Below are 25060 nucleotides of genomic sequence, written 5' to 3' on the forward strand. Positions count from 1 at the left end.
ACACTATTGCCAATGCAATAATGCTCAGGCTTGAGGCCAATTTATGTTAACAACTTGTTGCACAAGAAACTGTTCCAAGTAGTAGTTCTGATCTGGTTATGCAGAGTGAAGGGAACTGAAGCCAGATGAAGACACGTGAACTCTTCAATGCCTCTAATCCTTACTGGCAGAAATTAGTCCTGGATGTATTAGATTTATTAATATGATTTTAAATTCATAAATACAATTCTATTTCAAAACCCATATTTTTTTTACATTCTTTATTAACACTGTTGATATAAAAACTTCCTAATACTTGATAGGATGCTTTTAGTGACACTCGACCTTGGCTGCAGGCAACTACATTAGCAGTCAAATGTATGAGGGCAGTGTTTGAAGCACTATGTGTGATAACTTCTACTTTATTTCTGATCTTAAAACTTGAGATTTTTTAAATGTTTTCACATATAGTTTGGGAATGAGAAAAAGAAATAGTTTTTTGCCTGATGACTTTTACTTATTCAAAGATAAAGTGGGTGAATTTTGAAATATTCTTTCAGAAATAATTAATATCTAGTCCTTCTGAGTTACACTGATAGCTAACCTGAATAGAAGTTGGCAAGCTATTCTCATGTGGCTTCACAGCATGTTCACTGATAGATGTGTTTTTAATCATTTCATACCAAAAAAGAAGATTTCACTAGAGTAAATTGAAGATTAGAGTGAGACCTGATGAAGGCTAGTTTGTCTTAAATAATTCAGCAAACACTTAAAATGATCAATTCTATATTCAGCTGATGATTTCACCTGTATGTTCACATTGAGGATAATTCAGAACCTATTAATGTTTTCACTGCTGTCTAGAAAATATCTTAGAATATTTGAAGAGCTGTTCCTGACACTTACTGCTTGATCGCAGCCATTTCAGTTTGGTTGAAATCCTACAGTGGCAAAGTCTATCAGCACTGTGAGATATTTTAATTGTGTTAATTTCTTTTGTAATCCTTACCTTCTTCTGCTGTCTTTCTTCACGTGTATGCTGCTTTTTCTTTTCAGTGCTCTCCATCAGCAATTTGAGCCTTCCCAAGAATGTTGTCAAAGATTGACTTAGCACTATACATCACCTGTGACAGTTAAAATATATACATGTCAAATTAAACCACTTAAATAGTTTGACTATAAAGGGAGAACATCCTTAACTCTTACAGTGTTGGTATCTTTTAATAGGCTTTTATAGGTGTCATTCTTCTATTCTGTGCTGTCAAAACTATTTTGAATACCTCTAGTGCAGCTAGCAAAATGTAAAGATAAGTAAAAAATAAATTGTCTTATGAAGTTATGATGTTACCTCAGATGTCTGGAAGTGGTGATTGTTTCATTTGGCAAGGGTATAGGCTCTCACAGTTTTCTTCTTGGCAGATCTCTCTATAACTTGACATCAGTGAGGTTATCTCTCTTGAGTAGTCCTCATCTTTTGTCTCTAACTGATCAGTGATTCAATTGCAGATTCCTCTAAGTGTCTCAAGAACTTGTCTTGAATCTGATTTGATTCACACAGTGAAAATTTGTTCATTTCACACAACATTACTGATAAAAATTGGTGTTGTATTGTTTAGCTTTATCAGATGTATGTTTTTCATTATGACCCAATGTAACTGAAAACTATCACGTGTTGGTAGACTGGATTTTCTTTTACCCATTGCATGGCAAAAGAAAGCAATGACAGGGCCTTCAAGTGGGATACAGATACTATGGAGCAATAGCATGTAATAAAGAAGGAAAATTGGCTTGTCCCTTCTAACAACCAGCACTAGCTCAAGAAAAGTGTGATCTCTATCCAGAGAGGCTCCTTTCTTCTCTGCTAACCCTTAAAGGATGAGGAGGGATCTAGGCTCCTCCCCTTACAGTCACTCAGGTGCATTGCTCACACCTGAGCTCCCTTGGTTAGCAATGCCTTTTCGCCCGGTGCTCAACCATTGGTTCAGGCTGTGACCTAGCAATTCCAGTGCACCAACCAATTCCAGTTGCAGCAACCTTATGGAATATGCTATGGCAGTTTGACAGTATTCATACTCGGGAGTGGCAGTTTCCTAAGAACAGAATAATTTTTCTGTAAGAGCCCTTAACATTTGTCTGGAATCTTGGATCCAAGGCAGATGATGTGAAAAGATGGTGTATTTTACTGTGAAATAATTTCTGAGCTCAGATGTTTTGACTTGACTATGAAATATAGACTGCATTTGAAATTGGAAAAAGAATAAAATCCTGAAAGATTGTAAGATTAATAGAAAAATGTTTTATACTTTAAAGAATATGGCATTAAACCACTAAATTTGGTGTGGATTATACTGTGTTTTTATCTCTCTGTTTATTTTCATGCCATCAGTAATCATGAAAGAATCAAAAAGAGTTGTCCCCAAAGTAGACTTTCTACAATTGTTTCTTGAATGATACTGCTTTAAGACTGCCATTATACAGGAAAAGATAAACTTCTTTATGACTTTGTTTTCACTCTCTTAGCTTTTAGGAATAGATTGCACACCTTCAACTCAACTTGAAACCATGTCATCCAGGAAACTGATGCCACCTGTATTGGTTGCAGCATTGCTTACTGCCTTCCAAAACATCCTTCCTGGCTTTGTGCAAAATCTCCTCCCATGCTAACGGTTTTTGATACCTGATATCTACATGTTTTACAATAGAGTTGCCATTTTTTCAGTGCTGAGAAGTTTTAAAGCATCTAAACTTTGGTGTCTAAGAAGAACAGATACTTGTATTGGGCTTCAGGAGAATTTGTATTTGGGTTGGCAGCAGGGCACAATATTCTGCTTCATTAAAAATGCCAACAGTCTTTGTGAAACTGATTTTCATGTTGTGATTTGGACATGTTAAGAAAAGGTATTTTGTTTTGATGTGATCAGTAGAGGATCTTGATATATAGATGCTGAACAACTTCAAGGTTTTTTGGGAAGTTTTCACCTACATTAAGTGATCTATCCATGTGACTGGCTAACAGGGCAGCTATGCTTAAAGAATCTTGAATCTAGTCAGTATATTAGATATTTATAGCTTGAACTGGCTGTGCAGATATTTCATGTATTCCAGCTTCAGACTTTAGAGCTCAATGGAGCTGCATGTCCTTTGGGACTTGCTTTGTCTGTCACCATTTTGTAGAAGTGGGGGACTTTTCCTAATATGTGCAAGCTGTCTTTCAACAGCATCCACATATGTGATGTTTCAGGTCAAACTCTTTTTGCCACAGATTACCCATGTTTCCAAATGCACTAAGTAACAATATAGATAAATAATTTTAATTGACTATTGACAAGACTACAGAAGATTTGCAGCAGAATGCTTTTTCTTCCCACTACTGTTTTCATCATAGGCACATAATATCTTCCTGTCTAGGAAATCAACTTGGATGACTCGTTGAATCATTAGAGAAGATCATTCTAAATAAGAATGTGCTAGAGATCTATTTTTTTATTTTTTTTGTGGTCACATCAAGGACATCATAATCATCTGCTGTTGTGGGCTGTTATCACTGCATATTGCTTAAACCTTTACAGTGTCAAATTCCACTTCTAAGTTGGAGTAAGTATGGTGGTTCAACCTCATAGAAAATACTACGTCTGCTGTCATGATTTTCAGATATTTCCATCGACACTATGATCACCTGCCCATATCTTCATGGCTTGTATATTGAGACACTAAAAGTAATAGCATTAGGAAGTATGAAGTACTTTTAGAACTAATTTATCAGATTTTTCCATCTGGAAGAGAGATCTATCCTGCTGACTTTCAGAAACTTTTCTTCATTTGATTTGATATTATGTTATTCTAACTGAAATTACTCATGTACTTCTACACTTGACTTCTGGTATAAATATATTTACTTTTGTCATCTGCCTGAAATAGAGGTTTTATAGGAGACCTTTCCTATGTTAAACTGTGACTTGATTTCCCATTAGGAAATCTTTTCAGTCTGGTGATATCTGCTCCATATGTAGCTTTTAATGAAAATAGTTTTCTGATGGCTGTTACGCCTGCTAAAAATAGAATTAATTTCAAAACTTCTCAGTCTTGGATGTTTCTTTTGTAGGGAAATGAGTCCTAATTCAAAAAAATGAGTCCTAACTCAACTCTGAGAAGGAAAAGCTGTGTCTCCATTCCATTTTGATTAAGTTGTCAGTAAATCTGTGCATCTGTGTATCTTCCATACCACAAACAAACAAAAAAGCCTTTCTGTGTCTAGACTGAATAACAGTCAACAATAACATAAAAAAACCCCAAACCTGTACATAATCTAGTAGTTTAGGATTTCATGTATTGTTAAGGCATTACTGGCTTCAACTTTGCCTTCAGAAAGGAGAATATGACTATCAGGAAGAAAGTCTTAAAGAATTTGTTGTATTGGTGGGAAAACAAGGATAGGGAAAAAATGAGGGAAGACATGCATGGAAGCACTCAACACTGGTGTTTCTTCCATGCATTCAGAACTGAAGAGCAAGGTGGCAAAACATGATTTCTTCTGTGAAAGAGGGAAAAATGGGGTTGGGCATAAAAGGTGGCAATAAAAGGTGTGAGAAGTACACTGGAAGCTAGGGAAATTTAATTTATTGAGTACATTCCATGTTCTTTGATTTAAAGTATTAATAAAATTCACAATCTTGTCTGGATACAGGAAAAAATGTGTATAGGATCTCTAGGGTAGGAATTCAGGAACTGAAGTCGTATAGAAAGACTGAAACTTCTGTTGAAAATACTTGACTAGTAAAGTGTAGAGGAAGTAAGTTTTTTGCATATGATCTAAAGAAGCTATTCTTTTCCTAGGAGTGTTCTGCCTTACCTAATTTAACTGTATAAAGTCTAGGACTGTAGTGGGGTATGAATACTGGCATATAATAATACATATTATATTAAGTGTTTCATAGCAGAGATTTTTCAGAACTGTTGTTTTTCTACAAGTTGAGATTAAGCTCTTATTGAAATCAGCTTTTAAATATTTGCACCAGAAAATGTGATTTGCCTTGTTTTGGTACATCCTGAGTTATACAGAATTTGTGAACTACTTTTATTACTTTGCAACTACTGGATCATAAACTTGGATTAGTTTTATAGGATTTGGTATATGAGTTGACAGATATGATATATGATGACACTTTATCATTTATTGCTTACACATACTAGTTATTGGGAAAGGATGGGGGCAGTTCACATTAACCACAAGATGGGATTTCAGTTGCTTACCCAAGTGTCTCTCATTCATTCGTTCATTTGCTATCAGTTATAGCAGATATATTGCTTCTTCAAGCCTGTCACACCAATAAATCATTTCAGATTGTATGCATTTGTACAGTGTAGCATGAATTTTAAAGGAAATCTCCTATTTTCTTTTCAATCAGATGAGCAACGTGAAGAGACTACGGCCACGGCTCACTGCTATTCTTTTTAAGCTTCAGTTTGAGGAGCAGGTGAACAACATCAAACCTGACATCATGGCTGTCAGTGCTGCTTGTGAAGAGATAAAAAAGAGCAAAAGCTTCAGCAAGCTGCTGGAACTAGTACTGTTAATGGGAAACTACATGAATGCAGGTTCTCGGAATGCACAGACCTTTGGATATAACCTCAGCTCTCTCTGTAAAGTGAGTTTTGAAATGTCCATGTTGAGTATTACATTCATTTCTTTATTTGTTTTTATTGTACTTCCTAAATACCTTATCTTGATGTTTTCTCTGCAGTTAATTATTTGTATTTATTTATTTTTTCTTCTTAATTCTAAACATTAGATGATGATTTGAACAATACAGAGCTTATCTATGTACAGTCATCTTGTGACTGACTTGCATTTGAACTTTCAGAATATTTCATATTGAGGAAATTATAATAAAAACCAAAACAAACTAAAGCTATGGAAGGACCGTATCAATGTGATCCCGGTTGCACTGTAGATTTATATGTCTGAACACTTCTAAGATTTTAATCTGTTATGAGGTAGTTATGATTTCTCTTTCTTATAACATTTTTCCTTATCTGTTTTCCTTTTCTTGTTGCTCAGCTTCATTAGTTTCCAGCTGCTTCTAATTTTCCTTATGTAAAAGTTGAAAGAGTGACAATGTAATGCAAGAAGACATCTATTCTTTCTTGAGTGTTAACTTAAAAACAATTCTAAGCCTAATTGGCTAACCCTATTTAGTGCTATAGTTTTTTCCTCATCACCACCATTAACCATTTCACACAATTTGGCACTTCATTTTGTGGTGTCACAGCTTTGCATGGCTGTCCAGAACATGTCTTGTCTTTCATGTTACTGTTGCCACTGCTGAAACACACCACTCACCCCCTCACTGTCCTAACACCCACTGTTTGGTCTCCAAAAACATTCAGCAAGCACCAATGAATGTCAGTGGGTGCCATTTTTTTCCACATGGAGTTCAGTGGCACACTTTTGCTTTATATGCACTTCTATGTCAGATGCCATTTTGTCAGACCACCCCTCTACTGTCGTCTACTGCCAGTGTATAACAACAAAATGTAATAAGTGAATATTGTCAGGAAGGTTTGACCTCTACTGCCATGTCAGCAACATCCACTTTCGCTGATGTGAGACAACATAATAACATAGAAGTTATTCATTATTTTTGCATTTCTGAACAAAAGGACACCCAGTAATCATGGAATCATAGAATGCTGTGGGTTGGAATAGACATCAAGGATCATCTAGTTCCAACCCCAATGCTATGGGCAAGGTTGCCAACCACGTGATGAGAGCAACCTATGTAGTTAACTTGTTAGGAATTGGGTTTCTTAGAATCGTGGAATAATTCAGGTTGAAATGGATGTCAGTAGACACCTAATCTTCTGCTCAGGAAAAATACTGATTGCTACTAATAGACTGTTAGTGAATTAAGTATAAAGATATACGCTATTACAGAAAAAGGTAATTCTCTCCTTATAATCAAAATGCCTCGTAGGGTGGAATTTTGATATTACATCACGTCATACGATTAGAAATGGGGATACTATTTTGCATCTTTCAGGACTTCTTTAATTATACATAATCATATATTATAGTATTTGATATATTTCATTTACTTAAGAAATACACAAATTAAAAATAAAGTTCAAATGGCAAAGTTTTCATACGTATTTGATTTGGCATTGCTTCATACTGATTGTTTTAAAATGCCAGACCATTTGGTTAAAAACTTCTTTTCTTGAGTGAGGTAATGCTGCCTTAATGGTAGTTGGGAAGTATTGGGAAGCTATTTAGTAAGCACGTGATTGCCAAGCCTTCATTGGTTATGAAACTGTGTCTTGAAACACAGAGGTGGAAGTATGTATGTGTAATTTTTTGTATTTTTCTGAGCAGCGTGTTCTGTCTCAGTTAATGTATAATCCCTTCTGTTCTGAGAATAAGAAACTGATTCAATTGTTACAAAAAATGAGTGTTAAATTGAAAGATGATCCCACCCAAACCACTATTTCTTGACTGAAAAACTATGAGGCTACCAATTGCAGACTGCTTGGTGTTCTGCTCAGTATTTTTCAGTAAGGTTTCACAGTAAGGTTGCTATTCTCTTTTTTGACTATGGCTAAGAAACTCAATGAGTTATCCGTTTTGCAAAGATAAACCCATATCTTTACTTCTTCCTGCATCGTGAAGAATTGAAATGTAAATAAGTCTGCTACGTATACTGAGAAGAGAGATACGATGTTGGTGTGCCAACAGTAATTTATTAACTACTGACATATTAAACATAAATGCGTGTTTGTAACCCCAGTTTATTTTTAAAACTAACTTTTTATGATTACATACATTTTAAGCAGAGTCTCGTTGTAGAAATTGTGTGATGTTCCAACAGTTGAGATATTTATTGCTGAGAATCTCAATGGAATTAATTTATTACAGTACATGTAGTAGTGACCCTATTTTTTTTGTTTGTTTCAATGTATATGAATTTCATGAGTTTATTTTGAAAATTGTTTATGAGTTTCATGAGTTTATTTTGAAAATCACATTAACATACTTGTGTAAAGGAAAAAAAATGGAGGCACATAGCTCATCAGATTTATTGTTTGTATCATCTTGATCTTAGAAAACAATTGATGACTTTTAACAGGAATGTATGAAATGCTGACTTGATTGTTAAGTGCCATCCAGAATTCTCTGTTTCAGTTTGACACTATGGGAAAAAAAAAAGTTTCTGATTTTCTGACTTTTATATCAAGCCAATCAGATGGCTACAACAGAAACGTATAACTGAATGCTTGCTTATTGTTAGTTGTTAGCATTTTTACATACATAGATACAAGTCCTAAACTGATCAGGCTTGAAATCATTTTTGTGTGTACAAAAGATTCAGACAGAAAATTTTATGCTTAACGGTTTTGGAAGTATAACTTTTTGAACATTCAGGTCTGTGAATGTTCAAACTGAGATTGCAGCTTACACTTCTTGCGTGTTAAGCCAGAGTTAGCATCACAGGTAAGGAGTCATCCTATGAAGTGTATATTTACATCATTTATTGATAAATTTTGCAGATTGAGCTCTGAATTGTTAGTTTATCATAAATCTGATCATGATTTCACAGACACTGATACATTGCTTAAATAAATACATTTTAAAAGAAAAACATATACTGTTTCTTAGAAATGAACTCAAATATTTTTTTCTATGAAATATTTAATTCTTATTTTTATCAAGGATGGAAATATGAATCTATTACTTCAGATTTTCTCCAAGAACTGTTCCAGTTCAACAGTTTGTTCTTATCTTTTTTCTTATTCACAATTAGCAATATATATTAATTACCAAAATATTCAGAGGCAATCTTATCCTCAGTGTTTTAACACTTTTTTTTTTCTTGCCTAGTTGAAAGACACGAAGTCAGCAGATCAAAAAACAACACTGCTCCATTTTCTTGTAGAAGTGTGTGAAGAAAACTATCAAGATGTTCTGAATTTTGTTGAAGATTTTCAGCATTTGGATAAAGCTAGTAAAGGTTTGTATAACTAATTCTGAGTGCATTGCAGTACTTTTTTTTTCCCTGTGAGATGATGCTTGTTTTATACTAATATTATTTTTAGAACGTGCATTATTGGTCTATATCAATGATCAGTAACTTTTGCTCCTGCAAGTGTTCTTGAATATAGTATATCATTCCATCCTTTTTAATTACAGGATTTCCCATTATACTTCTTCTAACGTGTCCTTTAGATTCAGTTTCCAGAAGAGATTTCTTCTAGAAGTTCTTTTCTGTTAAAAGATCTTAAATCACTTTCGTCTTTCAGTCTGATCATGTGGTTGGCAACCTTGCCCATAGCATTGGGATTGGAACTAGATGATCCTTGATGTCTATTCCAACCCAAGGCATTCTATGATTCCATGATTACTGGGTGTCCTTTTGTTCAGAAATGCAGAAAGGCTATGGCCTGTTCATACTTCCTTCGTGGGTGAATGATGTTCCCATCCATACAATTCCGAGTACGTTTTTATCTGAGACCCATTGTGACACCTCATCTATTCTAGGATCACTCCCTTCACCTTACTTCCACCTTCCAGCTTCACTGGTCCCTGATACTGTTCCAGAGTTCCGTATTCCCAGCTACACCCAATGCCTGTCAAATTTCACCATCCAACCCCCACCCCGCCTTCACTATTGTTTTTCCTATCTACAAAGATAGACCCAGTAGAGTTAATAACTAGTAAATCAAACTTAGGGCCCGTCTGTGGCTTATCTTCTATACTCCAAATTTCCACCCAATTTGGAATTGTCCAATTTACTGCTACTATCCCATAAACCAACGCTCTTCCTTCTCTTCTAGGGAGAGCTATACATATCCAGCAGGATCTGTTGAGAGCTTGGCCAATTTTCTCAATCATTCTCAAGTAACTATTTTCTTGCCAAGCTGTGACTGCTACTACAATCACACTGGTTGTCATCAAAGTCCAATACGTGCTTTCAAATCCTGATTTTCAATGGTCCTTCCTCTTCTGCTGTCCACTGTGGTCTGGGTGCTCTCTTCAGGCGGGCATGATGAATCCATGAAGTCCTTCTATTTTAGATGCTGTGTGGGTGGTCAGAAGTACTTGGTAGGGTCCTTCCCACTTCGGTTCCAAAAGTGAATCTGAGAGCAATTTAACATAAACATAGTCACCTGGTAATACATCATGCACTGGATCATGCAAAGCAGTTAAAGAAAATTGATTATTTGGTACCGGGGCACAAAGCCTGCTTCATGCCCGGGTACCAAATAATCAATTTTCTTTAACTGCTTTGCCAAGCTAACCATATACTCACTCAACACCTCATCCCCTGCCTGCATTTGGATTCCCTTTTGTACAGTGTAACATCACCCATAAAGAATCTTATATGGGCTTAATCCTTCCTTGGTTTGGGGTTTTGTCTGAATTCTTAGAAGTGCCAGAGGCAACACCTGCAGCCATAGAATCCCAGCCTCTTGGCCAAGTTTTACTATTTCTAATTTGATCAGATGATTCATTTTCTCCACCTGGCCACTTGACTGCAGCCTATAGGGTGTGTGCAGTAGCTAGTCAGTTCCTAATAACATGCTTATTTGTTGGACCACCTTACCAACAAAATGTGGGCCTCGATCTGAGATTGCTGCAGGAACCCAAACTTTGGAATTATTTCACGTAACAGCACTTAAGTTACCTCCCTGGCCTTATTAGTCCTACAGGGGAATACCTCTGGCCACAGTAGAAAGGTATCAGTACCAACATACAGCGATACACCCCTTTTCTTGGGAGTTCCGAGAAATCAATTTGCCATTGTTGCTCCAGAAGGTTTCCTTTCCCAAGAGTACCCTGTTCCTGGTACTAAGATCGTACTTTGTAGTGTCTGTTTGCCCAATATATTTTCTCATCCTGCCCTAGAACCAGTTGTCTCGCTCCAATTTATAGGAAGGAGAGGAGGTTCTTTTATTATCTATATACCCGGCGTGAGATTAAGAAGCAACGGTTCAAATGTTGGTCCAACCAGTTTATTATAAATCTTAATCAGGGGAAATGGGGAAGGGGAAGACGGACACTATTATGAATTAGGGTGATGGGGGAAGGGAAGGAGGGCGGTAGAAAAGATAGAAGAGAAGAAGCAAGGAGTCTTTATAGGCAGCAAGAGGGACATAGTCACCACCATGGATCCAGCGAGGTTCATAGTTCAGTCTTTGATCTTCAGTAGCGGTGGGTCGTCAGGCATTATTGTTCCATTGACGACGACGAACAACGACCATGGTGATGATGGCCTTTTTTCAATACTTTCAAAGTGTTCGAGTCAGCTGTCTTTGGAGTGACAGCTCAAATCCAAAGTGGTTGAGTCAGCTCTCCTTTGAGTGGCAGCTTCTGGCTCTGGGATCTCAGCAGAAACTCCTTTGTTCCCATCTTCTAGGCCTTGCCAGCAGATAAGAGGCAGCAGGGATGCCCATCTGCATCCTGTTTCTCACAGAACACGATGGTATCGTTCCCCAGTTTTCCCACACCTAGCTGGAGCTGTTTAGTCACAGGCCAGATCTTCCACCAGTAAACACTCCTGAGCACTCTCATCTGCTCTTAAGCAGCTCTAGAGGAAGGGGCTTTCAAATGTTCCCAACACAAAATCGATTGTCACACGATTAGCACCCATCACTTGCCTCCTCAACAAATCACTCAGAGTCTTATCACAAGAAATACCTCAGGAAGCAAGCTTTGAGCCAAAAAACCAAAAGATTCTCACACCAGTTTCCAGAAAATACTAAAGGGCATAACAATGTGTCCATCTGGACATGCACCCATCTGTCAGCTTGCTCTCTTCCCTTCTAAATCGTTAATTAAATTTCTATACTCTTTAGAATATTTTACAGATTCTGATTCGGATTCAGAGATTTTAAGTTCACCGTCTGAAATTAAAGCCTTCGTCAACTACCTATTCTGCCACCTGATCCATCATCTTTTTTCCAGTTTCCTGTACAGTATTACCTTTCTGATGTCTTTTACAGTGAATAATCGCCATTGGTAGATTGACATCATGCTGTTTTCCTTGTGTGTGAGCAGTCCTTGCTTTCTTCAGACGGTACTACGAGCATGTAGCATCCCAAATACATAATTAGCATCTGTCCATATATTCAAGACTCTTGTCCAGGCATTTATTTTAGCCTTCTGAGGGAAGGTCCCCACAGGTAATGGCTAGTAATGGTTGTGCTTTGATTACCTTGTCAGTAGCAGTTACTGCATATCCTGTCTTACGGTTTCCTTGTCTCACAAAACTGCTACCGTCAGTAAACCAGGTGTCTTCTCAATCTTCTAAGGGTTTGTCCTTCAGGTCCAATAGGCTCAAAGCACTCATCAAATACTGGTTCTCCAGGAGTTCCACTAAGGAAAGATGCTGGATTGACAATATTAGTTACAATTATTTCTACATCATCCTGCCCTACCAGGATGGCCTGAGATTTCAGGAACCTTCGGGGTGAGAGCCAATGCCCTTCTTTTACCTCCAATACAGTAGACACTGTATGAGACATTAAAACTGTTATTCTCTGGCCTAGCATAAATTCACTGGCTTCTTGAATATTTTAATATTGAATCTTGAATACTGAATATTGAGTACTAGTGCAGCCACTGCCCTCAAGCACCCTGGCCATCCCTTACTTACTTCATCAAGCTGTTTGGAGAAGTGTGCCACAGCCCTTCAACAGGGGGCAAGGCCCTTCAACGTTCTGGGCAAGGACTCCCAGGGTTATTCCTTGTTTTTCATGCAAGAACAGCCAGAATGGTTTGGTCATGTCTGGTAGCCCCCAAACAGGGGGGCCTTCATGAGTTCTTGTTTCAACCGAGAGAATGTCTCCTTGCCTCCCCATTTCATATCATATTTTGGCTTTACCAACAGTCCGTAGCTGTGTATGCACAGTCGATCATCCTCCCATTCCTGGGAACGTATGGAGTTCCTTGGCAGTTTGTGGCTCAGGGATTTGGCAGTTTGTGGCTTCTTTCCTGACAGTCCTTAATGTTTGAAGTCCAGTTGTAATCTCATATCCCAGATATGTCACTTGCTATGGAGTTATTTGTGCTTTCTGTTGAGAAACTTGATAATCATTTAAACCAAGAAATTCAGCAAACTCACAGTCCATTGCACACAGTCCTCTTCTGTTTCCATGGCATCCACACGCTGCAGTAAGATTCTACCCTGGGATGGAGGAATCCAAATCTCAGGCTCACAAGTTGACCAGCTCTCAAAAATCACTGAGCTGTTCTCACAACCCTGGGTAACATTGTCCAGGTTAACTGAGTCTTTTCTCCCAATATTAGGGTTTTCTTATTCAAAGGCAAATAACCTTAAGCCTCCCTTGACCAAACCAGGCAGAAAAGGTGTCTTTCAAATCCAGAAAGTGAACTCCACCTACTAATTCCTTAACTTGGTTAATAAAGTGCATGGATTTGCCACCACTGGTTTATGCATTCAACTATTCTATTAATTGCCCTCAAATCTTGTACCAAAGTATAGCATCTTGTACCAACTATAGCTATAGTCGGATTGTATTTGGATACATATTCAGACTCCAAAAAATGATCTATTATTTCTTTTATCCTTCTACAATCACATATCCTCAAAGGGCACTGCTTTACCCTGACTGGGCTAACTCTTGCTTTTAACTACTCTTTAGGGCTGCAATTTTGGTTCTGCCAGGTATCCCTGATATCCACACATCTAAGCATACCTTATTTAAGATTTCTGTAGCTTCTGGAGGTACAACCTTGTTTCTCCCAGTTTGTGTTAAATCCAAACTTAACAATTTTCAATCAGTTAATATTGATGGATCCTTAGCTCCAATTTTATTGAATTTAATCTCTGCATTCATTTGTTTTAATAAATCTTGCCAGAGTAACCTGGTATGTACAAAAATTTATGTATTCCTACTTGTTTTCTCAGCCTATATTTAAATGATCCCAAAAGCAAGCCTTTTTTTATTGAGCAGTAACACCTACTACTTTAACCAAATCATCTACAGGTGGTAAGAGGCACCTATACCCACCAAAAGATAAACCTCGTTATCCTGCTCCCTTAGCTGCAGTTTAACCAGTGGATCTACTAGGGTAAACTTCCCAGATTTCCATCCTTCACCTTTGCAATCAGAGACAGTTCCCTCTCACTCAGCTTGGTAGGATTTCTCCACCAGTGTTCCATTTCCCTTCAGTTTGCACACTGCTTCCCGTTCCAGTGGGGTGGAGTCCTCCCTGGGTGCTTCGAGCCCCCCTACCTCTCTCTGAGGAAATCTCTGGATCCTATGGCCCTAATCTAGTGCCACAACAGTAACAACTGCTGTTATTCCCAATTTCTTTACTATCCCTGTTTCTCAGTCAGTTTTTTTTTGTTGTTGTTGATGACTTTGTTTTTTTTGTTTGTTTGTTTGTTTGTTTTTTCATATCATTCACCTCTCTTCAGTCCTGACAACCCTTTTACACCCTGCTCGTCTTTGCCTTCCTCACCTTGTGTCCTTCCCAAACTTTTTCACTTTCCAAACTCTCATCATTACATAAACTACTAACATGATATTTCAGTTTCACCTCCTCCTCTCCAGGGGCTTCTAGTGCTAACACTGAGATTTCAGGTTTCCTAGATCTCTGCAGATGAAGGCTACTCTCACTTCCAGTGCCCTACCCTCTCCACCTCCTCCTTTGCAAGTAATGCTGTTTACAGCAGCAGTCTCTGTCCCTGGCTCTCTCTCTCACACCAAGTTCTGCTCACAGGGGAACAGTGTGGGGGGGTTGCTCTCATGCCAGCACAGATAAACTCACTTTCTTTTTAACCCTTTTTTCCTTTGCAAACTATTCCACTATTCATACCCTCAGTTACATTTCCACATACCCTCAATTATACTTCCGTATACCATTAACAATTGCACTTTCTTATCCCATCAAAACAGCTTGTCCCATTCCCTTCAAAACCCAGAAATCAAACAAAACAGTTCTTCAGTTTCATTAAACACCCTCAATACCATATAGCATTCCCCTAACAAACCATATCCTTTGGTTGTAAACATCTTGCTACAGAACTAGCACTGATTGACCCATCTCCCTCATGCACCTCGTCGCAAGCAGAACACGATATTACATAAACAAGTTTACACTCATTCCCTGAATGGAATGGGAATCTCTCTAATGGGAATCTCTCTATGGGTTCATCATCCCCATTCATACAAAAATGTAAAGACAGACAGCCAGACAATGATCGTTGTTATACTCTACACTCGCCTTGCAGCTGTGCCACGTCTCAAGTATTCAATACATTCACTAGCAATCATACATAATGCTGGCTTCCCACTTTACCAAATCAGACCTCCAGACTCCTTTGGAGTGTTTTGATAGCAGTTACTCAAATACACGGTACCAAACACTTACAGTAGATGAAGATAACAATAACACAACCTATAACTCCGATGTTATCATTTGACAAGATACCTGCTGTTACCAGTCCTCTAAGGGAAAGCTATTGCTCTTTCCTTGCATACGACTTACAGGTCCCCTTCATACAAACTTCCCCAAGGAGTCTCCCTACCCCAGCCAGCAACCTAACCTCATGAGCTCAGATACGTCAGGGGGAGGGGGAGCATGCACACTCCTTCATACCCCGTGTAGGACATCTCCTCACGAAAGGGGTTCCCCCTTTCCATACACATACCTGGTCTGGTTTCCAAAGATCTGGGTTCAAAGGAAAGACTCCACAGCAGAGGAATCTCTAGAAAAAAATTCTTTTTTTAGCAGCAGTCAGCCCTTAAATGGGGCCTAGGAGAGGTAGAGCTAGGCTCCACCCCTTCCAGTCACACAGGTGAATCACCTTCACCTGTGCTCCAGTGGCTGACTCTGTCCTTGCCTCAGGTGATCCATCAGTGGTTCAGGCCTTGACTCAACAGTTCTCATACAGATGTCTTTGCCAAATTGGCATTTATATATACTGGTTTCATTACCTGTAATATTCTGTTTTATCTTGAATACCACTTCTGCACCACTTCTTGATTTCAGAAAATCAAGCAGTTTCAAAAGACCACAGCTCATGTATTTTAAAATCCTTTTAGTACTCTTGCAGATGTATATTTTTATAAAGAAAGTTGACTTAACGTGCACTAACTTTTTCACAGTGAATGTCTAAGCAAGTGTTTTGTGTCCTTTTTGTGCTCAAGGAGAGATGACCTTGTCACAAAAAGGAAATTAAGTTAGTTCAACAGGAACCTTCCCTTCATGAACCTGTGTTGGCTGTGACCAATGACCACATTGTCTTTCATGCATTTTTCAATAACTCTCAGCATAATTTTCTCCATAATTTTACCAGGCACTGAAGGGAGACTGACAGATCTGTGATTACTAGGATCTTCTTGCTTGCTCTTGAAAATCGGAACGTTTGCCAGCTTCCAGTCAGTTGGGACCTCTCCGGATTCCCAAGACGACTGAGAAATAATTGAGAGAGGTCTTGCAACGACATCAGCCAACTCTCTAAGTACTTTGGGATGAATCCCCTTTGATCCTCTGAACCTATATGCATGCAGGTAGAGCAGCAAATCTAACACAAAGTCAGGATTGGCTTGGAATTGATCATTACTGCAGTCACAGTCCTCCAACTCAGGGCACCTGGAATGCCAGTGACCATCATCAGTGTTGAAGACATAGGCAAAGATGACATTAAATATCTCTGCTTTGTAAGATAACTCTTCTCCTCAACTAACAAACCAACATTCTTTCTGGCCCTCCTTTTGTTGTTAATGTATTGAAAAAAAAAACCTTTTTACTGTCCTCCACAGTATTGGCCAGTGTCAACTCAGCATTGGCTGCATGAATTTTTTCCCTTCCAAGGTGAACAGCTTCACTATAGTATTCCCATGTCACTTGACCACACTTCCAGTTGCTATACAGCTTTTTCCACCTAAGCTCTAGAAGAAGATCCTTGTTCAGCCAGGCTGGCCTTCTGTCCCACCTGCTTGACTTGTGATATTTTGGAATTGCCTGTTTCTTTACTCTCAGGGAGTAGTACTTTAAAAGTGACCACCATCAACAAATCCCAATGATTTCAAAAGAAGTTTCTCAGGGAACCTTATTTACTTGTTCCCCAAGCAGCTTGATGTCTGCTATCCAGGGCTGGGGTTTGGGTGTCTTTTTTTGGGGGGTTGGCTGTCTGCTTTCTAAGGCTTTTTTAAAGCAAGCAACAGTGCTGCGCTTGTGCTAGGGAGCTGGCAGCTTGTAGGCGGGCTCCTGAGTTAGCAAGGGTGGAGCTGGTACATTAGTGACACAGTTTAAACACCCTATGAATGTGACATCACCTGCCCTTGACATTCACACCTGATAATAAGCTTTAAATAGTTTCAGGAGCACTGCAGGTGGGTAACTGTTGTTGCTACCTGCTGAGAATGGGGAGGTTCAGCGAGTGAGCACAGTGCACACTGTCCATATGGTGCTGTAGCTGTGGAAGGTGGGTCAAGTGGTGAGGAGTGTAAATATTGAGCTATGAAAAGAGATTCAGGGATTTACAACATTTAGTTCAAGAAGTGGGAGCTCAAGTGATCTTTTGTTCTACACCCTCAGGGGTAGTGAGGGACACAGAGCTGCCTTGGAAAGCACAAGCAATGAATAATTGGTTCAGAGGTTGGTGTCCAGGCAGAAACTTTGGGTTCTTTGATCGTGGAGCAGTTTACTTGGCCTCTGACCTGTTGTCCATGCATGGAACCTACCTATCTCAAAGGGGGAAACAAATCCTAGCACAGGAGCTAGCAGGGCTTATCGAAAGAGCTTTAAACTAGCTATGATGGGGCAAGGGGACAAAACTGGGCTCACCAGAGATGAGCCTAGGGGAATGATGCTTGAGCAGGGGGTGAGGCAGATGATTCAGCTGAAGTGCATCTACACCAATGCGTGCAGCATGGGCAGCAAACTGGAGGAGCTGGAAGTGATTGTGCATCAGGCTAACCATGACCTAGTTGCTATGACCTAGTTTTCATGACTGGAGTGCTGTGATGGGTGGCTACAAGTTCTTCAGAAGGGATAGGCAAGGAAGGAAGGGTGGTGGTGTGGCCCTTTATATTAAAGACTGTTTTGAAGAGCTTGAAAGCTGAGTGTCTGTGGGTAAGGATCAGGGGGAAGGCCTGTAGGGGTGACATCTTGATGGGAGTTTGTTATAGACTGCCTAATCAGGATGAAGAGTTGGACAAAGCATTCTATGAGCAGCTTGCAGAAGTCACCCTGAGGTATGTTGGAAATATAATACAGTGCAGAGGAAGCAGTCCATGAGGCTTCTAGAGTGTGTGGAAGATAGCTTCCTTATGCAACTGGTACGAGAGCCTACCAGGGGAATGGTGCCCTGCTAGACCTACTCTGTTCACTAACAGAGAAGAACTGGTGGGAGATGTGAAGACTGGGGAAGGTCTTGGGCAGAGTGACCACAAAATTGTAGAATTCTCTATTCTTGGCGATGTCAGAAGGGTAACCAGCAAAACTGCTATCTTGAACTTCCAGAGGGTGGACTTAGATCTGTTCAGGATGCTTGTAGCGCGGGTCCCTTGGGAGTCGCTCCTTAAGGGTAAAGGGGTGCAGGAAGTCTGAATGCTCCTCAAGATGGAAATCTTAAAAGCACAAAAACAGGCTGTTCCTGAGTACCATAAGGCGAGATGTAGGGGAAGGAGACTGGTGTGGATGAACTGGGTACTACTGTTGAGACTGTGGAAGAAAAAGAGTCTGTATCCTCTGGAAGAAGGCTACCTAGGGAGATTGCAAGGAAGTTGCTAAGGTTTGCTAGGGTGCTGAGGGAGCTGGTAGTTTCTGGTTGTCTGGTGAGGTCCCAGAGGATTGAAGGCTTGCCGAAGTCATTCTCATCTACAAGAAGGGCCATAAGAAGGATCTGGGGGACTATGCGCCTGTCAGCCTGACCTCAGTACCAGGGAAAGTTATGGAGCAAATGATATTGGGTGAGATTACACGGCACATGTGGCATCTGGGTGATCAAGCCCAGCCAACACAGGTTCATTAAAGGCAGGCTGTGCTTGACCAACCTCATCCCCTTCTACAACTGGGTGACCAGACTGGTAGATTTGTCACCAGTCTGGTCCGTGTTGATGTAGTCTACGTAGACTTCAGCAAAGCCTTTGATGATCTCTCACAGTATTCTCCTGGGGAAACTGGCTGCCCATGGCCTGGACAAGTCATACCCTTCTTTGGATAAGGAACTGGCTAGAGGGCTGTGCCCAACGGGTAGTGATTAATGGAGTTCAGTCCAGCTGGTGATCCGTTACAAGTGGTGTCTTCCAGGGGTCGGTACTGGGGCCCGTCTTACCCTCAGTAAGTTTGCAGATGACACCAAGCTGGGAGGTGGGGTCAATCTGCCTGAGGGTAAGAAGGCCCTTCAGAGAGAAAAAGATAAGCTGGATCGCTGGGCTGAGGTGAATGGAATGAGGTCCAACAAGGCCAAGTGCCACGTCCTGCACTTTGGCTACAATAACGCCATGCAGCACTAGAGGCTTGAGGATGAGTGGCTGGATGACTGTGAAGAGGAAAGGGACCTGGGGGTGTTGGTTGATGCTTGGCTGAACATGAGCCAGCAGTGTGCCCAGGTGGCCTAGAGGACCAACAGCATCCAGACCTGCGTTAGAAACAGTGTGGCCAGCAGGAGCAGGGAGGTGATCATCCCCCTGTACTCAGCACTGGTGAGGCCACACCTTGAGTACTGTGTTCAGTTTTGGGCCCCTCACTACAAGAAGGAATGTGTCCAGAGAAAAACAGTTAAACTGGTGAGGGGTCTGGAACACAAGTCTTATTAGGAGTGGCTGAGGGAGCTGGGATTGTTCAGTCTGGAGAAGAGGAGGCTCAGGGGAGTCCTCATTGCACTCTACAACTTCCTAAGGGAGGTTGTGATGAGGAAAGGTTTGGCCTCTTCTCCCAGGCAACAAACAGGACCCAAGGAAATGGCTGCGTTTGTACCAGAGGAGGTTTAGGTTAGACATAAGGAAAAACTTCTTCTCTCAGAGAGTGGTCAGGCACTGAAATGGCTGCCCAGGGAGGTGGTGGAGTCGCCATCCCTGGCAGTGTTCAAGGGACATCTGGATGAGGAGCTGTGAGATATGGTTTAGTGACTTATGGTAGCAGTGGTAACGGGAGTATGGTTGGACTAGATGATCTTGTAGTTCCTTTCCAAACTTGTGATTCCATAATTCTTTGATTCTGTGATTCAATTTTCCTCCTATCATCATTTAAAATTCAAGCACTTTGTGGTCACTGTGTTCAAGATGGTCACCAATTGCTATTTCACCCATGAAACTTTCTCTGTTCACAATCAAGATCTAGTTTATGGTACTTTATAAACGATAAAACACTTAAAATATGTAAATTAATTATTCCTTTAGAAAAATATATTTTAATTTTTTCAAATATATCTTTCCCATGCAAGCAGCAAGGGACAGGTTACCTGTGCAATTATAACTTACTTCAGGGTATTTAATTCACTGGTTTTTTTTCCCCATTACCTGCTAATGTTTTAGCTTCTACTTTTGTAATATGAGAAGTAGGCTTAATTTTCTACTACAGTACATGAATTAAAGATACCTTTTTGCTTTGAAGTATAACAAATCCTTTTTTTTAAGTACTCTTAGATCAGCAGGAGCAACTTTCATTGTAGCTAATGTATGTACTGATATGGCAGTTTCTGAAGATTCATATAATTAAAGCTGCCTCTTCTTTTAACCACAATGACTTTCTTGCTTTTCTATTAGTATTTCAGTCAAGAAATATTTCTGTAATTTAGTACACTTTACTAATTTCTTATTTTATGGTATTCTGAAGATTTATACTGCATCTACCCAGGCTGCCGTTTTACTTGTGCTTGACTCTAATTTACATAAGGGTATTCCTTTCACATTATAATAACAATATAAAACTGCAGGCTCTCTTTCCTCTACAATTAACTTACCTGTTTTCTCATTTTTTGAGACTTTATTCATTGTTTTTACAGATAATTATTTTTTTTCCTTTTTTTCTTTTTCTTTGAAACAAGGAACCAAATTATATTTTTTATATATTTTGAATAAAAAAGTAATATATTTTTAACTTGCGAGTAATATTGTTTGTTAACTTGCCAGGTAGGAATTGTTTTTAGTTAGATGTTACTCAAATGTTCACTGAGGAAGGAAAAAAAAAATAAATGTTGATACAGTGGTGATTAACAATAAGCACTGAATTTGAATGAAGAGGAAGATTTTTTTGGGAGAGTGCTTAAGGTGTGTCCTCTGTTTGATCTATTTTTAATAGATAAATGTGTAATACATACACTTTTGTTAATACATACATTTTTAATTATTTTGAGACTTATCACACAGTTTTTTTTAATACTAGAAGTGTATTTTAATAGTACTTCTGAAATTTGTTGTGTAGCTTATATCATTAGACAGCTAGGTAGCAATCATGCAGCCAATCTCTCTCTTACCACAGGTGAAGATGGGGATGAGGAATATAATCTGGAGAGCAATAATGAGAAAACTCGTGGGTTGAGATAGACAGTTTACTAAAGCAAAACATGGAATTCATTCTCTACTTCCCATTCTCCGGTAGATATTCAACTATGTCTAGGAAAGCAAGTCTCATCACACCTAGCACTTGGGAAGATAAATACCATAACTCCAAATTTTTTCTCTCGTGTTCCTTTTCCCCTAGCTTTTATTGTTAAGCACAACTCCACGTTGTATGGAATATCCCTTTGGTTAGTTTGAGTCAGCTGTCCTGGCTGTGTGCTCCTGTGCCCTCCCAGCTTCCTGCCCACTCCCAGCCCACTGGTGAGGTAGTGTGAGAAACAAAGGTGGCATGACTGTGTTTGCTACTAAGCAATAACTAGAATATTGGTGTGCTACTGGAGGATTTTCATCATAAATTCAAATCACAGCTATCACTTTTCTAGCTGCTATGAAAAGAATTAACTTCATTTTACAGCCAGAAGTAGTACACACCTGAAATTATGCTATTTCTTAGTAGTATGTGCTAATAATCTTTCTGTTATGTATTGTTTGGGATTTTTGCTTTGTCTTGTTTGGAGTGGAACTTTCACAGGGTGCCTTTTCAGGTAGCCAAGATTGATGTTTATTGGATGGCTTTTTTTGTGTTTTCAGAAAACAGCACAAACTTCATGATTTGATCCATATGCTATTACATTCAGTAACAAAAATCAGCAGATGATTCCGCTGTTCTGCAGGTTGCACATTTGTAAGTTCTTAAGAAAATTCAGATTTGGAATAGTCATCTATTCAATTCAGAGTTTTTCTTTGAACAATGTTCTTAACTAACAGGTTAGGAACATTTTTCCTTTTTTTTTTTTTTAAATTCAAGGTTTATTTTCCAGATTATTTACTTACGTATGGTATGTTTTTCTGCCTTAAATTATAGTTTTCAAGAATGTTGACTATGCTAACTAAGTGGAAGACTGCTACAAATTTTGATTCTGCTATCTGAATTTTATTTTTGGTAGATCTTCCAGGAAGAGGGTGAAAAGAATTTTAAGCAGTAGTGAGATTAAGACAAATGAAATGTTATTTGTATATATTATTGGGAAAAACATAGGTATCTGCTGAAGACAAAAACATCAAATGAGCCACGCAGAAATAATTTACAAGAGGAACATTGAAGTGGTATAATGCACAGTGGAATAGAAGAGCTGAATAAATAATGAATATGTGTATACTCTTGAAGATGAGAAAACTTAATGAGTAGAGAAGTGTTGCAAGAGTTTTTATTCATGTGTGTATTTGTGTGTCTCTGCTTGTGTATCTAAAGATGGTGGTAATGGTTTGTAATGATAAATTTGGTCTGGTTTAAACTTTAAAACTTTACTAGACTGATATTCATTAATTTTTCATGCTAATGGTTCATTCTTAATAATTGTAAATCAATATTACTGTATGCTCAAAGCAGTTCGTTATTAACAATCATGTCCTAAATTGTCTGTGAATGTATACTACCCTGCAGTCAGCACAGTAGTACTTCATGGTCTTGGTCCCTAAGGGCCAAGGTGTTGAGGTTCAAGAGTTCTTCAGTCAGGGAAACCACAACTGATGCAGGTGTCTTCTTTCTCTCTTTCTTACTCTCTAATGTGTACTCTGCAACATGGGGATATTATTTTCCTGTGCTCTGGCAGGTGGCATATCTTGTTGCTTGGTCATTTTTTCCCCTTGGTTAGCAGGTGCTTCATTCTTTCAATAGCAATCCAAAGATAAAGAATTTACTGATGGCCAATTATTCATCATTTGAGGGTGTCTGTTTTCAACTTTTGCCCATTTTTTCATGTTCTGAGCTCAAACTGTACATCATAAAAAGAGACATGGAGCCAAGCTTCATTTTGCACAGAGAGTTCTAAAAATAACAGACCAGGGCTCTTGTGTAGTTAGTATAGGGCTCTAAGGTCTGAGCTTGATTCCTAGTGATCACGGTAACATTATTAATGGAAAGCTGGATATTAAAATTCTCATGCATTGTTTACAGTTATGCTATATTAGTGTGCTCATATTTGAATTCAAAATAAGAGAAAATCAATTAAATTCTGTTTGGAGAGCTTCTGATTTCATGTTTGCAGCTGGAGGCTGCTTTGTCTACGAAGAAAACATCCTAGGGCTTGAGAGGCAATGGCATTGTCAGAGCTTTGGGGAAAAAAAAATTCAAGTGTAGCATATAGCACCTTTTTAGAACAAGAAAAGGCAAGAAACCTAGGAAAACGCTGCAGAAGACAAGAGAAAAGGTCATTTTGGGAACCATAAGACATACATGTTGTATTCTCAGTCTTCTATGACACTGAATATATCCACCTCTTATTGTTAATGGATATCTCAGACCTCTGCTAGTGTTTACAGAAACCTCCTAATATTTTGTCTTTGCATTACATACTACTTTTCTGTTAGGGCTCTAAACCCTAATGACAGTGAATACTAAACTCTATGACAGTGAAGGATTTCACTGTTTTGGTTTGCTTTTTTTGAGGATCTGTTATGTCATTCAACAGGGATGTTATGTGTTTAAATATTACATCAAGAATACACGGTCAATTTTAGAGAACCATTCAGTAGACTTTGACCGCTATACAGTATTCATGAAGATCAAACAGAAAAAGCAATGGTATATTGTCAGAATCTTTTTTTTGTGGAGTATGGTTTTCTACATGAGGCTAGAGATCAGGATGTCATTGTCGCTCTCACTTTTTCAGAATGTAGTGGCCAGAATAGCACAAAGAAAGCTAAATACCTGTAGGCAAGATGAAGATTCTCTTGGTACAGAGATGGCAGCCATCCAGGAAAACTAGTAGTGCATTACTTTAGAAAACTATTTCTAGGATTAGATATGAAAGAGGTATAGCTACAAAACTAGAAGAAATATTGCTTTAGTTTAAAGCAAGAATAATGATCTGGAAATGAGGGAGAGGAGAGGGTCTCCATAAAGATTTTTTTAAAGAAAACCGGAGTTCCCTGTACTTTTAAGTACTGATTTCCATTTCTGTATTCTGATGTAACCAAGATATGGAATTATAAGTTCAATAACTATGATTTTTGTGAAATTTTTCTGTGGCTACAGTAGTGTTGTGTGATTACGGAACATTTAGGATACTGCGCAGAAAAGACTGATTTGGGGCGGCTGCACATCTTTTTATCTAGCCTAAATAATGTGAAAGTTTTAGAGGAAGGAATAATCAAACATAGAGGTTAATGACAATGGCACAAAATGAAAATGAATTTACTGGTAGCCAAGTAATCTGCTGGTTGTGAATATTAATTTCTCTTTTTTTCATTTTGACACATGAAATCTATGTTGAATGGAAGGCATTTGATGTAATGCTGGATGAGGCTGGGAATGTGACCACTGAGGATAAGGAAAAGGCAGAGCTTCTGAACGCCTTCTTTACGTCTGTCTTTAAAAGTCAGACCAGTTATCCTCAGGACACTCCTCTCTGTGACCTGGTAATCTCAGCTGGGGAGCGCACTAATGCCCCTGTGATTCTGAAAGAAACAGTCAGAGACCTACTGCTCCAACTGGACTGCCACAAGTCGATGGGGCCAGATGAGATCCACCCAAGAGTGCTGAGGG

At 39.0% G+C, this 25060-nt stretch overlaps 2 protein-coding genes across 2 annotated transcripts in view; one reads left to right on the plus strand and one right to left on the minus strand.

Moving 5' to 3' along the window:
• The window catches only part of LOC128092112 (uncharacterized), a 392342-nt gene that overhangs the window by 144156 nt on the left and 223126 nt on the right, over positions 1-25060 (minus strand). The gene's annotated exons all lie outside the window — the stretch shown is intronic.
• DIAPH3 (diaphanous related formin 3) overlaps positions 1-25060 on the plus strand; it is a 228895-nt gene that overhangs the window by 111560 nt on the left and 92275 nt on the right. Inside the window, exons 22-23 of the mRNA XM_052705656.1 lie at positions 5385-5624; positions 8855-8984. Coding sequence (XP_052561616.1) covers positions 5385-5624; positions 8855-8984 — 370 coding nt within the window. The remainder of the gene's footprint in view (positions 1-5384; positions 5625-8854; positions 8985-25060) is intronic.

The sequence above is a fragment of the Tympanuchus pallidicinctus genome, unplaced genomic scaffold, assembly GCF_026119805.1.
Source record: "Tympanuchus pallidicinctus isolate F22 unplaced genomic scaffold, pur_lepc_1.0 scaffold6, whole genome shotgun sequence".
NCBI lineage: Eukaryota > Metazoa > Chordata > Aves > Galliformes > Phasianidae > Tympanuchus > Tympanuchus pallidicinctus.